Source organism: Mizuhopecten yessoensis, unplaced genomic scaffold (assembly GCF_002113885.1).
Source record: "Mizuhopecten yessoensis strain PY_sf001 unplaced genomic scaffold, ASM211388v2 scaffold5315, whole genome shotgun sequence".
Classification (NCBI taxonomy): Eukaryota; Metazoa; Mollusca; class Bivalvia; order Pectinida; family Pectinidae; genus Mizuhopecten; species Mizuhopecten yessoensis.
Genome location: NW_018405987.1, coordinates 72,081 through 92,178, shown reverse-complemented (window position 1 = coordinate 92,178; position 20,098 = coordinate 72,081). Strand labels below are relative to the sequence as shown.

The window sequence follows — 20,098 nt, the reverse complement described above, 5'->3', positions numbered from 1 at the left end:
TGTAGATCCTTCCCGCCTTTAGCCCCAGACCCCAAATAGGACTTCGGATATGCACATGCCCCTCTCGCTCTGATTCCTGGACCAGCGTCTGCATGTTGTGCTATAATACTAGTCGCATGCTTTGAAGTGTACCTGTGAATAGGAAAATACAAAAAGAAAACGGCACCGCTATCAATTCGAAAATTTACTACCTTTCTTGCACCGTGGGACGCAACGACAAACATAGTTCTGGATATCTTCCATAGGTGCTGCATGGCTGGTGAGTATCGTGGTCCAGAGGCTGGAGCTGTGGGTACTCACTGCACGTGGTACATTACATTGTATAACTCAGATATATGTGCTGCACACGTGTGTTCTTTGTATAGATTTTGTCTCATGCAACGTGTATCAAAATTACATCATCGAAATTTCTAGAAAATTCAAGAAGTTTCGAACATAAACATACCCATGACATTGTGTTGTCTGATGTCACGGCGTAAGATTTTGTGCGGTTTGAAAATAGTTTGCATTAATAAATAATACAAATAAATATATATTACTATTAGTAAAAGGGGGATAACTCTTGGTTATATCGACGATGATCGTACTACTGTTTTGTTACATCGTAATACAGAGTGACAATTACAGTACATCTCATACATGCAGATGTTCGCTATACAGGGCGACAATTACAGTACACCTCATACATGCAGATGATCGTTATACAAGGCGACAATTACAGTACATCAGGGCGACAATTACAGTACATCTCGACAATTACAGTACATCTCATACATGCAGATGATCGTAATACAGGGCGACAATTAAAGTACATCTCATACATGCAGATGATCGTAATACAGGGCGACAGTTACAGTACATCTCATACATGCAGATGTTCCCTATACAGGGCGCCAATTACAGTACATCTCATACATGCAGATGATCGTTATACAGGGTGACAATTACAGTAAATCTCATACATGAAGATGATCGTAATACAGGGCGACAATTACAGTACATCTCATACATGTAGATGATCGTAATACAGGGCGACTTTAACAGTTCATCTCATACATGCAGATGATCGTTATACCGGGCGACAATTACAGTACATCCCATGCATGCAGATGATCGTTATACAGGGAGACAATTACAGTAAATCTCATACATGAAGATGATCGTAATACAGGGCGACAGTTACAGTACATCTCATACCTGCGGAGGATCGTTAGACAGGGCGACAATTACAGTACATCTCATGCATGCAAGCAAGTGATCGTTATACAGGGCGACATTTACAGTACATCAGAGCGACAATTACAGTACATCTCATTCATGTAGATGATCGTAATACAGAGGGAATTTAACAGTTCATCTCATACATGCATATGATCGTTATACAGGGCGACGGTTACATTTCATCTCATACATGCAGATGATCGGTATACAGGGCGACAATTACAGAACATCTCATACATACAGATGATCGTTAGACAGGGAAACGGTTAAAGTACATCTTATACATGCAGATGATCGTTACATACATGAAGATGATCGTAATACATGGCGACAATTACAGTACATCACATACATGTAGATGATCGTTATACATGGCGACAATTACAGTACATTTCATACAAGCAGATGATCGTTATACAGGGAGACAATTACAGTAAATCTCATACATGTAGATGATCGAGACACAGGGCGACAATTACAGTACATCCCATGCATGCAGATGATCGTTATACAAGGCGACAATTACAGTACATCTCACACATGCAGATGATCGTTATACCGGGCGACAATTACAGTACATCCCATGCATGCAGATGATCGTTATACAGGGTGACAATTACAGTACATCTCATTCATGTAGATGATCGTAATACAGGGCGACAGTTACAGTACATCTCATAAATGCAGATGATCGTTAGACAGGGCGACAATTGCAGTACATCTCATACATGCAGACGATCGTTATAGAGGGCGACAATTACAGTACATACAGATGATCGTTAGACAGGGCAACGGTTAAAGTACATCTCATACATGCAGGGGATCGTTTTACAGGGCGACAATTACAGTAAATCACATACATGTAGATGATCGTTATATAGGGCGACAATTACAGTACATTTCATACAAGCAGATGATCGTTATACAGGGTGACAATTACAGTAAATCTCATACATGAAGATGATCGTGATACAGGGCGACAATTACAGTGCATCAGGGCAACAATTACAGTACATCAAGGCGACAATTACAGAACATCTCATACATACAGATGATCGTTAGACAGGGCGACAATTACAGTACATACAGATGATCGTTAGACAGGGCGACAATTGCAGTACATCTCATACATGCAGGGGATCGTTTTACAGGGCGACAATTACAGTACATTTCATACAAGCAGATGATCGTTATACAGGGAGACAATTACAGTAAATCTCATACATGTAGATGATCGAGACACAGGGCAACAATTACAGTACATCTCATACCTGCACATCAGGGCGACAATTACAGTACATCTCATACATACAGATGATCGTTAGACAGGGCAACGGTTAAAGTACATCTTATACATGCAGATGATCGTTATACAGGGCGACGGTTACATTACATCTCATACATGCAGATGATCGTTATACAGGGCGACAATTACAGTACATCTCATACTTGCAGATAATCGTAATAGAGGGTGACAGTTACAGTACATCTCATACATGCAGATGATCGTTTTACAGGGCGACAAATACAGTACATCAGGGCGACATTTACAGTACATCTCATACATGTAGATGTTCGAGACACAGGGCGACAATTACAGTTCATCTCATAAATCCAGTACATCTCATACATGTTGATGATCGAGACACAGGGCGACAATTACAGTACATCTCATAAATGCAGATGATCGTTAGACAGGGCGACAATTGCAGTACATCTCATACATGCAGATGATCGTTATACAGGGCGACAATTACAGTACAACATGCAGATGATCGTTATACTGATACAGGGCGACTGTTACAGTACATCTCATACATGTTGATGATCGAGACACAGGGCGACAATTACAGTACATCTCATAAATGCAGATGATCGTTAGACAGGGCGACAATTGCAGTACATCTCATACATGCAGATGATCGTTATACAGGGTGACAATTACAGTACATCTCATACATGTAGATGATCGAGACACAGGGCGACAATTACAGTACATCTCATAAATGCAGATAATCGTACTACAGGGCGACAGTTACAGTACATCTCATACCTGTAGATGATCGTTATACAGGGCGACAATTACAGTACATTAGGGCGACAATTACAGTACATCTCATACATGCATATGATCGTTATACAGGGCAACAATTACAGTACATCTCATACATGCAGATGATCGGTATACAGGGCGACGGTTACAGTACATCTCAGACATGTAGATGATCGTTATACAGGGCGACAATTACAGTACATCATGGCGACAATTACAGTACATCTCATACATGCATATGATCGTTATACATGGCGACAATTACAGTACATCAGGTCGACAATTACAGTACATCTCATACATGCAGATGATCCTCATACATGCAGATGATCGTTATACAGGGCGAAAATTACAGTACATCAGGGCGACAATTACAGTACACCTCATACATGCAGATGATCGTTATACAGGGCGAAAATTACAGTACATCAGGGCGACAATTACAGTACATCTCATACATGTAGATGATCGTTATACAGGGCGACAATTACAGTACATTTCATACATGCAGATGATCGTTATACAGGGCGACCATTACAGTACATCAGGGCGACAATTACAGTACATCTCATACATGTAGATGATCGTTATACAGGGCGACAATTACAGTACATCAGGGCGACAATTACAGTCCATCTCATACATGCAGATGATCGTTATACAGGGTGACAATTACAGTACATCTCATACATGTAGATGATCGAGACACAGGGCGACAATTACAGTACATCTCATAAATGCAGATAATCGTACTACAGGGCGACAGTTACAGTACATCTCATACCTGCAGATGATCGTTAGACAGGGCGACAATTGCAGTTCATCTCATACATGCAGATGATCGTTATACAGGGCAACAATTACAGTACATCTCATACATGCAGATGATAGTTATACAGGGCGACAATTACAGTACATCAGGGCAACAATTACAGTACATCTCATGTATGCAGATGATCGTTATACAGGGCGACGGTTACAGTACATCACATGCATGTAGATGATCGTTATACAGGGCGACAATTACAGTACATCAGGGCGACAGTTACAGTACATCTCATACATGCAGATGGTCGTTATACAGGGCGACAATTACAGTACATCAGGGCAACAATTACAGTACATCTCATGTATGCAGATGATCGTTATACAGGGCGACGGTTACAGTACATCACATGCATGTAGATGATCGTTATACAGGGCGACAATTACAGTACATCTCCTACATGCAGATGATCGTTATACAGGGCGACAATTACAGTACATCAGGGCGACAATTACAGTTTATCTCATACATGCAGATGATCGGTATACAGGGCGACGGTTACAGTACATCTCATACATGTAGATGATCGTTATACAGGGCGACAATTACAGTACATCTCATACATGCAGATGATCGTTATGCAGGGAGACAATAACAGTACATATCATACATGCAGATTATTAGTTACACAGTTTGTTAGTGACCTAATACGGAAAAATATTGGGTCTAAAATCTTCGCCTCTCCCGATACAAGTTTCTTTTAGACCCAATATTTTTCCGTATTAGGTCACTAACAAACTGTGTAACGAATTTATCCCGTCGAAGGCCCTTTGAATAAAAAAAACTGTTTGTTAACATTGCCTGAGGCGGGATAAGATCTTTATACAGGGTGACAATTACAGTACATCTCATACATGCAGATGATCGTAATACAGGGCGACAGTTACAGTACATCTCATACATGCAGATGATCGTTATACAGGGCGACAATTACAGTACATCTCATACATGCAGATTATTAGTTACACAGTTTGTTACTGACCTAATACGGAAAAATATTGGGTCTAAAGGCTTCGCTTCGCCCGATACAAGTTTTTTTTAGACCCAATATTTTTCCGTATTAGGTCACTAACAAACTGTGTAACGAATTTATCCCGTCGAAGGCCCTTTGGATAAAAAAACCTGTTTGTTAACATTTTTGTTAACATTTCATCGGCTGTCGTCTGCAGAAACCGCTTGGTCGCCATCTTGTTACAAGTTGACTCTTTTGGGCAAAGAACGATAACTCTTTCGTACTCACCTAATGTGAGATTCTACTGACCTAATATGAAAATATACTGGATATCATGTGACGTCGTTTTAATCAATAGGACTACAGGATTTTTGCCTGAGGCGGGATAAGATCGTTATACAGGGTGACAATTACAGTACCTCTCATACATGCAGATGATAGTTATACAGGGCGACAATTACAGTACATCTGATACATGTAGATGATCGCTATACAGGGCGACAATTACAGTACATCTCATACATGCAGATGATCGTTATGCAGGGAGACAATACCAGTACATCTCATACATGCAGATGATCGTTATACAGGGCGATAATTACAGTACATCTCATACATGCAGATGATCGTTATACAGGGCGACAATTACAGTACATCTCATACATGCAGATGATCGTTATACAGGGCGACAATTACAGTACATTGGGGCGACAATTACAGTACATCTTATACCTGCAGACGATCGTTATACAAGGCGACGGTTACAGTACATCTCATACATGCAGGTGATCGTTATACAGATACAGGGCGACAATTACAGTACATCACAGCGACAATTACAGTACATCTCATACATGCAGATGGTCGTTATACAGGGCGACAGTTACAGTACATCAGGGCGACAATTACAGTACATCTCATGCATGCAGATGATCGTTATACAGGGTGACAATTACAGTACATCTCATACATGCAGACGATCGTTATAGAGAGCGACGGTTACAGTACATCTCATACACGCAGATGATCGTTATACAGGGCGACATTTACAGTACATCTCATACATGCAGATGATCGCTATACAGGGCGACAATTACAGTACATTTCATAAATGCAGATGATCGTTATACAGGGCGACAGTTACAGTACATCTCATACATGCAGATGATCTTTATACAGGGCAACAGTTACAGTACATCTCATACATGCAGATGATCGTAATACAGGGCGACAGTTACAGTACATCTCATACATGCAGATGATCTTTATACAGGGCAACAGTTACAGTACATCTCATACATGCAGATGATCGTTATACAGGGCGACATATACAGTACATCAGGGCGACAATTACAGTACATCTCATACATGCAGATGATCGTTATACAGGTTGACAATTACAGTACATCTCATACATTCAGATGATCGTAATACAGGGCGACAATTAAAGTACACCTCATACATGCAGATGATCGTTATACAGGGCGACAATTGCAGTACATCTCATACATGCAGATGATCATTATACAGGGCGACAATAACAGTACATCCCATACCTGCAGATGATCGTTATACAGGGCGCCAATTACAGTACATCAGGGCGACAATTACAGTTCATCTCATAAATCCAGATGATCGTTATACAGGGCGACAATGACTGGGAGTGAAAGATGATCGTTATACAGGGCGACAATGACTGGGAGTGAAAGATGATCGTTATACAGGGCGACAATTACAGTTCATCTCATACATGCAGATGATCGCTATACAGGGCGACAATTACAGTACATCTCATACATGCAGATGATCATTATACAGGGCGACAATAACAGTACATCTCATACCTGCAGATGATCGTTATACAGGGCGACAATGACTGGGAGTGAAACTTATTCCAAGGTTTATATAATATTGCCTTTTCAAGTATATTAAGTCAAACTAGCTTTGACAGTAATGTTTGGTAATAATGTATAATAAGCTAAAATAAGCTGACACCTATTGATCTTATTAAAAATTACAACTGTTTACATGTATATTTTTTGTCTTTTTAGTGCCTCATAAGTTGATTAACTTTGGCTGGATATTGATCTTGTTTTATGTACATTTTACCTGTTTTATATGTAGATCAATATGTGACACTTGAATAAAATAATTTTATTATTATCATTACAAGCTTACCAGTAATAAGATTTATATACATATTTTCAATCCCGCCGTGACTATTCCCCATAATTATGCTTATTGATGATTTAAAAGAAACTGTGGTTAGGTATACATCTAGCAAACACTAGTGAAAGCAAGTGGTGTTTTATTTTACAAAAGCACTGGATCAGCCCTACAGAACTCAAAATATAAGTAGTGCATTTTATAAACTGATTTTCTATTCATATAGTAACAGTGATAGAGACCTAACCCCCGGGCCTGGAAAGTTATCCAAAGCAGGCACTTTCTCTGAGGAAGCACTGTATAAAGTCAAGAGTGTAATCAGCCCAAGAGAAATCAAGATATTGTGCATTAGTGCATTAAACAGATTTTCTATGTATAGTGACCCATTGACCTTTGACCACTGGACCTAAAAGAGTTATCCCAAGCAGGCACTTTTTTCCATGAAGGACTCGATAAAATCCGAGTGTTATCAGTCCAACAGAATTTGAAATACAGTGCACAAACTGAAGTTTTATTTATAGTAAGTGACCTTGTTCTTTGATATCAAAGGCTGAAAAGCTACCAAAAAGCTTAAACAAACATTTTATTACACTGGATAAAGTCCATGTATGCACACACACAAGGTTCTACACTTAAAGTTGATAAGTTGACTTAAATATTCATATGTTTATTCTGTATGTTATTACCATCTCCATAACATATTTGATGAAGTTGTTAAGTGTTTAAATTGAATCAATTGATGATTTTCTATATATAGCAACAGTGACCTTGGCCTTGACCTTGGAACCCTGAAACACAACAATGTCTGAAGTATACTCATACTTGACCTTTTCATAAAGTTTGACCAAAATCCATGATTGCATGAAGTTGCTAAGAGTTTAAATTGAATCAGTTGTAGATTTCCTATATATAGCAACAGTGATCTTGTCCTGACCTTGGAACCCTGAAACACAAGGGTATACCCATATTTGACCTATGTATAAAGTTTGACCAAAATCCGTGAAAGAATGAAGTTGCTAAGTGTTTAAATTGAATCAGTTGATGATTTTCTATATGTAGCAAGTGTGACCTTGACCTTGAATCCCTGAAATACACCGATTTATGAAGTATACTCATACTTGACCTTTAACCAAAAACTGTCAAAGAATGAAGTTGCTTAGTGTTTACATTGAATCGAGACGGGACGGGATGATTTTTCTATATATAGCAAATGTGACCTTGGCCTTGACCTTGGATCCCTGAAATACAAAGATTTCCGAAGTATACCCATACTTGACCTTTGTATAAAGTTTGACCAAAATCTGTCAATGAATGAAGTTGCTAAGTGCTTACATTGAATCGGGATGCGATGCGTCGCGATGGGACGGGACAGGACGCCGCACCAGGGCAAAAGCTCACTTGTCCTTGGCAGGTGAGCTAAAAACAGATAGAAGGACAGACAGACGTAAAATCTGATTACTAAAGATGTGCAGGGGTCCTATCAACAAATTGTGTAATTGAATTGGAGAATCTCCGGTTTGGACCCCACTCCTCCCCCTAGGGAGCCAGTGTATTATGAGAGAGACCCTCTGTTAAATGACATTCAGTCTTCTTAACCAAGTAATGCTCCAGACCATTGGTTTGAAAACATCATCAAGTCATACAGAAGGACTTCAAAGGATGTACTGTTTCAGGTGATTTATGTCCTCATCCAGGGTCATATGAGGATGGGTGTCACCTATAGAAGAAAACTGCATTTCTTAGGAAGTGCATGTGTTGACGGAAAAAATACAGTAACTTATAAGAATTTCCTATGTGCAACGGGCTATAACTCCAGAAAAAATAGAACATGGACACTGGATTCTAACTCAAACTGTAAACCATTATACATGTATACTAAGTTGCAAATAATATGGAAAACAGTTAATTATGAGAATTTCCTATGTGCAAAAGGGCCATAACTCGAGTCAAAAATGACATTTTAATACATGGTTCAAACTCTGTAAGCTATTATGATAAAGCCATAAACAAAGTTTCAAATTGATATGGCAAGCGGTAGCGAAATAAGTCCAAAAAAAGGTTTATTTTGATAATTTACTATGTGCGAAGGGCCATAACTCCAGCAACAAATGAAATATAGACACAGGGTTTAGACTCTAACTGTAATCCATTATGATAAAGCCACATACTAAGTGGCAAGCGGTAACGAACAAAGTATGGCAAGCAGTTAATTATGAGAACTTCCAATGTGTGAAGACCCACACATGTACCTCCAGCAAAAAGAAAATATTGGCATGCGGTTCAAACTTGATCTGTAATCTATTATGATTAAGCCACATACAAAGTTACAAATTGATATGGTAAATGGTGGCGAAAAAAAGTCTGGAAAACTGATATGTGACTGCTGCCGCCAACGGCAACGTGTGATGACGGACAGACTGATCCTTAGTGTTCGCCATGCTTCTCAGGCGGCATGACTAATAAGGGAAGGCAGAACAGTGAAGAAAGAAAGGAAAAATTTAAGATCCCAAGTGTGTTGCAATGGGAGCAGAAGATCTATTTTGGTCTGTTTAATGCCCCCCAAGTAGTAGACATGAAAGAAAATCCCCGATTCTTCAGCCCCTACATTTTAAAGAAAGTGGTAGCTATGGGAGCACCCAATATATGTTATAAACATAAAAAATATTGGTACCTTGCAAAACAGTAAGCAAATTTCGTAAAACCACCAATTCTCAAAAATCACCTAAACATGACATATTTTATCTAAAAGGAAACTTGGAACTTATAGAAGTAACAAACTATATCCGATATATAACAGAAAGGAATTTGAGGACATCATGTGAGGGACACAACTCACAGAAATATTATCCAAAGGAAGACAATCAATCATAACTGCACAAATACTTAGAGTACAGAGCAAGTGTTCCTAGTTTAAAACAGAGAGTATGAGTATTACTTGAAACAAATTTTAAATTATATAAGAAATAATTCTCAGGGACACCATATAAATGAAAATTAATTGATTAATATAACAGTTAAAAATCCTCCCCACATGGAAAGTAAAACAAACATTACAGTTCAAACCTGGCCTGCATGGTGTAAAGTTTCACCTTTTGATCTTTTGTAACTTTCAGCTTTCTTGGCGAATTTTTCCGCATTGTTAAATATCTCCCATTCTCATCAGTTGTATATGAAGTGCATAACAAATGGAAAAATAAAAATATGAATGATAAACTGCCAGAATAAGATGTATAGGAAAGCAAACAAAGGGGCACAACTCTTCGAGTTCGTGAAAATCCAGCCCTTACTTTCTTCTATTTTTAGGATGCTTCTACACCAAAATCAAATAACTTTGGCTACTTCAACTTCTGACAGGTCAATGACCCTTGATGAGACTTATTTAGCTGTCAAAAATCAGACCAAAAAATACTGCAGTACAATTTTATGTTAACTTATGTATTAGTGGATTTGAANTTTACAATCCTTTTAATAACAGATTTAGGGAATGAAGGGTTTAAATGTTGTTTGTTGATGTTTAGTGGATCGAAGAGATACATGTATAACATTTTTTTTAAACACAGTATTCTAAAAGATATGATTAAGGTTTCAGACTCTTTTCGGTTATCAGCATCTTGTGAGGAAACTCCATGTATTGTAGCAGAAAAATGTCAACAAATAATATGAAGTGTAGTGCAGTTGATATAGAAAGTTCAATTCCTGCTATATATTTGTAGTAAAGTTATCAAAGAATCAGATATTTGGCAGACCTTTCTTATACATATGACTTAAAAGTGGTTGCAAGAATTTATAAAACCCAAAAAACAAACTGATTCCTATCCCTTATACAGAGAACAGTGTGGAAATATAGATGAACTGAAGGTATTGAAAATAACGTCAGGTAATTCGGGTAAAATGGACTTCCATCATGATTTTACATATTCATAATGTGTTTATACAGCCTCCCTTAAGAAAAATACATTCCATACATGTTTTCAGCCTGTTTTTGTTGTCATTATCTGTCCAGCCTGTAACATCTCATTTTTGCTAGCCAAGCGTTCATTTTGTATTCACATATTCATGCATTCAACCTTTAGCGGATTTCGCCTTGTTCTCTAAGCTTTCAAATTATTTAACCTGGCACAGAGACTTGGCACAAATTACCATCCTATGGTCCACATATTTTTTTATATCATACATTATATAATACACATATGTGAACTGAGGGTTAGAAATTAAGTCCCTGTGCATGTAAATAATAATGGTGGCACCCAGTACCAAGTTGCCATGTCGACTATGCCATGATTTATGTAAAAAAAAAACAATACTTAAAGAAACATTTTCTGTATATGATCAGTTGGTAGAGATAATTGGCCATGTTCTAACTGTAAATGATAACCAAGGGGAATACATAGGCGACCAGTGCTGAAATAATCTTGAAAGTTTAAAAGTTTTGCTAGTAAAGTGTCTATGCAAGGTGGCAGGGGAAGGAAATTAAACACAAGGCTAAATCTGCTAAGGTTGAATAGTACAAATTTAAATTATAAACCCTAGGCTATTGAAGATAGTGAGATAACGAGGTTCGATCGTAAAATAAGATGCGTCTTCAGCAGTATGCTCCAGTGAAATTACACTATAAAGTCAGCATCAGTCCTGCGCTATCACAAAGAGACAAACATGAACATACCACAGACTCCCAAAACACAAATTAATTATGCACAAACTCACCACACCCATGCATCTAGCAAATGGGGGAGGCCGTCCTTAAATGACCATGTATAGCTGTTGAATCAAACCTGAAGTTTGTTTTGACATAAAGATCTTATTTATTTGGATAATTTCATGGAAATGATGACTTGTTATTTTAAACAAATGATTTCTTATTTTCAGCTTGCATGCACTGTATGAATGTTATTTTAATAACATTGTACCCATATGAATCCATGACTGTCGTGAAGTGGTGCTTTATTTGAATTTAATACATTTGATGCTCTATTACCTGACCTGGAACGCATTCGTAACCATACCGAGACAATTACAATACTGTGGTATAACTGTTTATATATTGTGTACATAGTTTAAGCGTCTGCGAAACCAGCTGTTCTAACTTACAAACGTCCAGGTGACGAGAAAGAACATGAGAGGAATGTTTTTGACTTTTGACAGGAGCTGTAGACAATTCACACTTTTTAATTTGTACTGTTCTTCTTTTTGGATAACAACACTTTAACTTGTAAGCGAAAAATACATCACTGATAGCGTCACGAGCAGCATCAATACTAAAAACGTCTTTTAATATTAACGGCTACCAAACTCGTGCCCCCTAGTTACAAATAAAGGCTGTGTCCCAATCTCTTGCCCTCGGGACTGGTTTTTAAGTAAGTTGTTTTAGTGCCAAATTTTGTACAGCATGATAATTTAGCCTCTATATCTTAATCCTTCCAACGTAGGTATCTTATGATAAAATTTGTTGTTTGCCTTACACTGTTACAATGTTTTACCATTTATATTTATATATGACATATATATTCAACGTAAAATAATGATTCTTGTATCTTGTATTTTGAAGTAACATGCCAGTCAGCCACTATGCTTTTATCCGATAATTTTTAGATAAAAAAAACCCACACACAAGCTTTAAATCACGAACTTTTCCTCGAAGGCGCCTATGTATAAACTTCGGCACGATGAAGGACACAAGTTAAGGTATACTGTTGATGCCGACATGTACAAATGTATGTCAACTGTAAAACGCAAGTAGGTCTGCGCGATCGCAAACATTTAATCTGATATTTTCGCATAAATGTCAGTTAGTACTTAATGTGACAGCAATGAATTAAACGAGTGTTACCCTGTGTTGTATTCTAGCACATCAGTGTTTCAATACATACGGTAATAATCTATTAATGTTCGATAAACTTCTGTTTATTATTACTGTCCTGATTATGTTGTGAGGTATTTCCGGGTCATGTTCTCGTATCAAGTGCGCTTCCGGTTACGTCATAAAATGCAATAAAATCTTGATATTTATTAATTAAAGATGGGCCTAGTTTAAAGAAGAAAAAAAGTTAACTAAAACAATATAAATACATTGTAAATATTATTTTCTTGAATGTTTGCGAAGCAGACGACGTTTGATCATAATCTCGACACTAGAACATTTTTTCAAAAAATATGTTTTTTTAACATTTGAAAGAAAAAAGTTTGAAGGGGAAGAAATCAATTTGTTCTTTTATGAATTAATGAAAGTGATACAAAAAAGAAATATAGTAAATAATTGAAAGTAAATTTATCAAAAACATCATCCTTAGAGAGTATGTTCTGGGCATGATCGTTTAGAAGCTTTTCAATACTTCAAACTCTTTCAAACGCGCATCAGCTCGAGATTAGGCCCTGTTTACAAAATGGCGACTGGAAGTAGCAAGGCGGATTAAATTGGAACTTCAATTGTAAATATTTCGGCATGTAAACATTGTTCACAAAGTCCATGTGGTCTGTTCATCTCATTTAGTCAAGATGTACTCCAGTCTTGCAAAACTATGCTATCTGAATGATCGGAAGTTATGTCACTTTTTTCTGACAGATAAAATACGCTTTGTTATTAAGGAGAACAAACAAATAAATATTTAGAAAACAAATCGATACCTTTTGTCTGAAGTATTTTAATTTTCAAAATTAATCATTGGTAAAAAAAATATCGATATATGTTGTTATATAGAAACGACCCCGATACATAATTATACAACTTTATGTGCCACCATCCCAAAGGAAATTCCACAAAATATTTCAGACGTCTTCTGTTTTAATAAGAATATAAATGAACATCATGTTTCAGCATTTCTCGCTGGATTTATACAAATAAGAGACAAATATGTTGAATACAATATAAATTTATTCATACTAGTATTAAACATAAAATATGTATTTTTTCGTCATTCGTTAGTGACGAATTGACTACTGAAAATGTCAGTGTCTGAACTCCTCTCTCAGCCTGCCGCTCACAAAGTAAATAGATATCAAAACATCAACAATAACAGAGGTAGGGTGACTCGGCCGAGCCACAATAAACCGCTGTGTAGATATGTACAAAAACACGTGGGCTTCATCGCAGATACATATATACTTTCGTTTTCCGAGTATTTTGCATTATCATATATGAACATTTTGATTTTCTAAAAAAGAAGTACGGTCTTGTGTTTTTTATAAATCAAATGTTATGCAATAATGTTGTGATGGAGTATTTCTTTTGATCGATAAAGATGACAGTTTGAAGACGATGACGAATTCGCATCTTTGCTGGTCAACACAGTAAAAGTTATTCTCTTCACTCTGACCAGTTTTGATTTTCAACACTCAAAGACAGCGGAACTTGTCAAACAGTCTAAGGGGCACTGGGGACATCCCCGATGTCTGATTAGGACAAGGGTAGGCCTACTCTCACGGAGGATACCCCTTTTGACCCCGAATGTCAAATAATAAGATGGAATTTACGAGACTATTATAAAGTTGTCATACGTCAGAATGACCGAGATTTGTACAAAAGCCAAACCATAAAGCCCATAACGGAAACTTGCGAATTCAAGCCCGGGCCAGCACATTCGACTCACAGAATATGACGCCTAAGTCAGTCTCCGTAGATACTGCGCAAGCGCAATTCATCCTTAGTATGCAGTGAGCGGCAGTAATTCCTAGTTTTACTGCATGCACATCACGAAGCACACGTGACCTCGGAACCCATGGACATTGGGGCGCCCATGGCGGCGGCCATCATCCCTGTTGTTGTTGGATGGGGTGTTGTTGTTGTGGGATGCTGCCAGGTAGGGGGCAAGGCCCATTGGACATGCCAGGGAATCTTAATCTTGTTCTTAAGAAGCTCCTCAATAAACCTTTTCTCCTCCTCAAGGCGCTGTACCTTCTGCAAAAGTACCTGATTTTTGTCCTCAAGTGTCTGCAGGGTCTATAGATGAAAAAAATATTGACATGTTATTCAGATGAATGTTCAATGGTTATAAGATAAAACAAAAATCAGATTCAGAAGTAAGCATAACTAGTAAAATGGGACCAGTTTATGAAGGCATAGAATAGCCAGGTTCAGTTATATTTACAAAGGAAAGACGAGAACTCAGAATGGACCTGCGACTCACCTTGACTTGTGATCCAGAGTGTTGACGACGGCGTTGTCTGTAGGCCTGTGCAGATTTCTTGTTCCTCTCGCGTCTTCTTGCTTTTCTTTTCTCCTCTTTGCTCTGTAAAACAAAGACATCGTATATAACAGGAATAGTTAAAAACAACTGTACTCACATACTATTAAAAGTTAACAACACGCTGGATGTTTTGAGAGCTTGACAGAAACTACTCAATGGTGATATATCGGCTTAAATCTACAATGTCTGGTTTCCCGTCAACACCGTCCTAACAACATGGTTTTCACAGATCGGTCGCGACGTGCCACATTTTGACATGCGCGTACGCACAATTTACTTTCTTTTTGACAAGTGCACATTGCATTCGAAGCATATAGATAAATCACTTCGCACATAGTCAAGTATTTAGATCGTAAATTTATTTGTAGAATGTGACCACATCTCTAAAAATAGAATTATAAATCTTCCGATAAACTTGTAACAAAGCCAGCGAAACAGTTTACCATGTATTACAAAACTGCGTAAATACATCCTGCTCTATAGGTCGTATCGCACGTATAAATATAGGTTGTCAATAAGTGGTGCAATAACTACTTTAGATTGCATCAAATGTATTAAGATTTTAAATCTTTAAAACAATTGCCAAAAAAGTATATTATGAAACAATCAGAGATTATATGATACTAACCACGACGACGGAATCGACAGGTCCAGCAGCCTCTTCGCTGATAACCAGAGAACCGTTGTCACTCTCCGAGTCACAGAATGAAGACTGCGAGGACGCATCCGGGGAAAAACTGGCACTAGATATATAGTTATTATAGTTATAGTTAAAATTGGTATCCCCATCCAACTGGGTGACCGCCTTCACTGCCATCTCCGCTCTTTCTCGGTCAATTACCTCCCTGGGGCCGGAACAAACCCCTTCTCCGACGTCTCGCGGCTCTCCGCTACAGCACAACTCCTTCTGAACAAATATACGAACCATTTTCTCTGATAAGAATCTTGACGAGTAAATCCTCACGAAAATAAAGAAGTATTCACTTAGAATCTTTCGACTTTGAAATCTTGTAATTCGTCGATTGCTTTCGTAAGGTTAGCCGGTATGTGTATTGACAGTTTCTCTCTCAGCTGATCGCAACGTGAAGTGAAGGCCGAACGAGGTTACCTGCGCTATATACAGACTGCAAATTCGAAATGGACGGAAACGCATGGCCGCCACAATAATACCAGTACGTAATACACATAGCTAGCACGAACATGTTGACTGCAACACATACTTCTTTTTCACTACTTGGTGTATTAAGATGTACATATATGTTAACATAAAAAAGAAGACTTAACACTATGAATTCAACGGCATATTCACAAATATATACTCGACACTATGAAACTTGGGGGCTACCGTAGATAATTGCATCAGAAAATTGTAAAGGGTCAAGGTCGTTCAAAGGGATATCCCTCAGTATTTCTAGGTGGTGACGAAATAACCCATGATGGTTACACTAGGTGTGGCTAATATTAGACCAAACGTATCGCACGCTGATTGGTCAGAATATAGATCGATCGACACTAGAACCAGCCAAAGGCAAAGAAGATTCCAGAATGTTCGACTGCGTTATAACTTACATACTGAAGTATTTATATTTCTCCGGACTCTTGATTCATTACAAAAAACGAAACTATGCATGATCATTCGTTTATGATTCTCACTTATTATACACACACATATCAGTATACCGTAAAACTTGCTGTGTGTAGAGGCCGGGGCATTATGCAAATTATGTCACTGCGCTACATCTTGTAACAGTAAAATTATATCTTGTATAGCAGAAATGTTGTAAATTAATAAAAAGCACCAGGAATGCATCTTGACAGAGTTAAATGAAAGATAAGCAAGAATGGAGTGAAAGAATCGCGTGAGGAGGGAAGAAAAAAAAGAATTATGGAGGAGAAAGAGGAAGGATGGGAAGAAAAAGAACGAGAAGAGTAGAAAACGAGAGGAGAAAGAGAGGAGAACGAGGGAGGTAGGGAGGAGAAAGAGTGAGGAGGAAAAGAGAATGAGTGAAAAGGGGGAAGGAGAAATAGTGATCGATGAGGAGAGAAGAAAAAGTGAAGAAAAGAGGAGAAAGAGGAAGGATGGGAGGGGGTAAAGGAAGAGAGAAGAAAAAGGAAGGAGTAAGAGAAAAGAACGAGGGAGGCAGAGAGATGAAAAGGAAAGGAGAATGAGGGAAATGGAGGGAAGGGAGGGAGGAGAAATAGTGAGGAGGAAAGGAGAAAGATAGAGAGTAGAAGGGAGGGGAAAGAGTTATCGAGGAGAGGAGGAGAGAAAAGGTCAAAAAGAAAGGAAAAAGAGGAAGGAGGAGAGTAGAAAGAGTGAGGAGGGAGGAGAAAGAGTTAAGAAGGGAGAATATAAAAGTGAGGAATGGAGGAGAAAGAGGGAGGCGGGGATAAGAAATGGTGAGGAGGAGAGGAAAGGGAGGGAGTGAGGAGGAGAGGAAAGGGAGGGGGTGAGGAGAATGAGTGAAGAAGTATGGAAAGAAAAGACTGAAAGAGGTGGATATGAGAGCAAGGAAGGAGAAAGAGCGAGGAGAGGATGAGAAAATTAGGGGTGAGGAAGAGATAAAGAGGGAAAGGGGGAAAGAAGATTGAGTGATGACGGAGCAGAACGAGGGAGGATGGGAGGGAAATATTGAAATAGAGGGAGATTGTCAGTTCTAGTGTGGAGAAGAGGGCGGGGGGGGGGAGGGAATGGGTGACGACGGAAAGGGAGAATAGGATGACGGAGAAGAGGGAGAGAAGACGGATAGTGAGGAAGAGTAGAAGTAAGAAGAGAGAAGAGCTCGCCTATCATGAACAGTTCTCCAAAGTTTTATTTTTTTAATTTCCGGCTGTTGTTCACTCCTGATGAAATATAGTAATTATTTGGGTAACCAAAAGATCAAGGCTTAGTCTAGATATGTTTGTTTGTTATTATGTTCACGTCGAATGTCTATGTGTATTATGATCACTACCGTCACTTAATAAAACTATTTTGATCAGGACAAAACCTTAGACGATGGTTTTAGTTACAAATACTATAATTCCATAAGTATGATCCGGATCGATATACCTATAACATTGGATTAACGATATGTATATCAATAGATATGTACAGGTTGATTAGGATTTTACGTCATCATATCAATCACAACAATTAATGTAAATGTCAAAATGTGGTTAGGGTGACGTAAGCATTCAATCCATATCGCCGAAACATTCTACGAAATGCCCTGCCCCCCTCCCCTGTGACTGTTAAATATGCTAATCTCTGGTCCTGCTCGTGCTGAGGATGTTCCCTACTGTGTGGTTAGAAATAATACCGTGTGTCTGTGGAATGATAAGAAATGCCTTACCAGCTTAAAATTAAAGAAACCGATTAACATTGAAATGCCCAGAAAATGAATTACAAAGAAATATTAGAGTAAGGCCCAAGAATACATGCTTTCAGTCCGGGTATCTCCTGACCCCAACAAAACCATTTCGATGAGTCCAGTATGGTATCATAGATCGGATTTATTTGTAGTTAAAAGATTCTTCTTCTTAATCGAAGCTTTGTTGTGGTTGATAATTCCGTACTGACCGGAACCAAGATTTCCACAGACAAACATATATAAACTGGTATACTGATGTGTACTTTATACTATTGACTACTGACGATGCGTGTCTAAGTATATAAGTATACGTATATACCATGTCGACCTGTGAGGGGTCAGCCACAGGTCACAGACGATTTCATCAGAAAGTTGCAGTACTGACGTGGCTATAACCAGTGATGCTGGCTGCTTGTGCTGCCGATGATAAGGTTGCATCAATTACAAACAGGCAAATCACGAAAAGAATTATATATGTATGTTATTCAATATTTAACATAGATGTTATGTACATGTAACCCAACATAAGTGTGTTGTTCTCACAGGGGCCAGTGAATTATAGTGCAATTATTTGTATGCTCAATAACCTACATTTTACTTGGTAAAATATATGATCATATTTGTAAAAACGTTAGACTACTTACATGTACAGTGTTAATGAATCCAAGTTTTCTATAGATGACGTGTGCCGATCAATACAAAGCAGCTAGTTGGCTAAGAATGACTGTATTTCAGTAATTAGGACCGAACTTCAGTGATAAAATGTAGAACTGTACTTTAGTAATTAGGACTGTACTTCAGTAATTAGGACCGTAATTCTGTAATTTGTACTGTACTTCAGTAATTAGGACTGTACTTCAGTAATTAGTACTTTACTTCAGTAATTAGTACTGTAGTTCAGTAATTTGTACTGTACTTCAGTAATTAGGACTGTAGTTCAGTAATTAGGACTGTACTTCAGTAGTTAGTACTATACTTCAGTAATTAGGACTGTACTTCAGTAATTAGGACTGTACTTCAGTAATTAGTACTTTACTTCAGTAATTATGACTGTACTTCAGTAATTAGTACTTTACCTCAGTAATTAGTACTGTAGTTCAGTAATTTGTACTGTACTTCAGTAATTAGGACTGTAGTTCAGTAATTTGTACTGTACTTCAGTAGTTAGTACTGTAGTTCAGTAATTTGTACTGTACTTCAGTAATTATGACTGTACTTAAGTACTTTGAACATTACTTCAGTAATTTGTACTGTTCTTTAGTAATTTGTACTGTACATCAGTAATTAGGGCTGTATTTCAGTAATTAGGACTGTACTTCAATAGTTAGTACTGTACTTCAGTAATTA

General features: G+C 38.0%; 1 protein-coding gene across 1 annotated transcript; it reads right to left on the bottom strand.

Annotated features, from left to right (window-relative positions):
• Nucleotides 1–14,068: 14,068 nt before the first annotated feature.
• On the bottom strand, nucleotides 14,069–16,524 carry LOC110450544 (cyclic AMP-dependent transcription factor ATF-4-like). The gene is made up of 3 exons (XM_021498113.1): nucleotides 16,027–16,524; nucleotides 15,339–15,440; nucleotides 14,069–15,151 (listed from the first exon to the last, which is right to left on the bottom strand). The coding sequence occupies exons 1-3, from the start codon at nucleotides 16,324–16,326 to the stop codon at nucleotides 14,903–14,905; spliced, it is 651 nt and encodes a 216-aa protein (XP_021353788.1). The 5' UTR covers nucleotides 16,327–16,524; the 3' UTR covers nucleotides 14,069–14,902.
• Between the last annotated feature and the right edge of the window lie 3,574 nt (nucleotides 16,525–20,098).

Bases quoted from the DNA above. Each gene is read 5' to 3' on its own strand.
- LOC110450544 (XM_021498113.1), bottom strand. From the start codon at position 16,326: ATGGTTCGTATATTTGTTCAGAAGGAGTTGTGCTGTAGCGGAGAGCCG. The intron at 15,441-16,026 runs GTTAGTATCATA...TTTGTTTTACAG, and splicing joins CTGTCGATTCCGTCGTCGTG to AGCAAAGAGGAGAAAAGAAA. The intron at 15,152-15,338 runs GTGAGTCGCAGG...TTTCATCTATAG, and splicing joins ACTCTGGATCACAAGTCAAG to ACCCTGCAGACACTTGAGGA.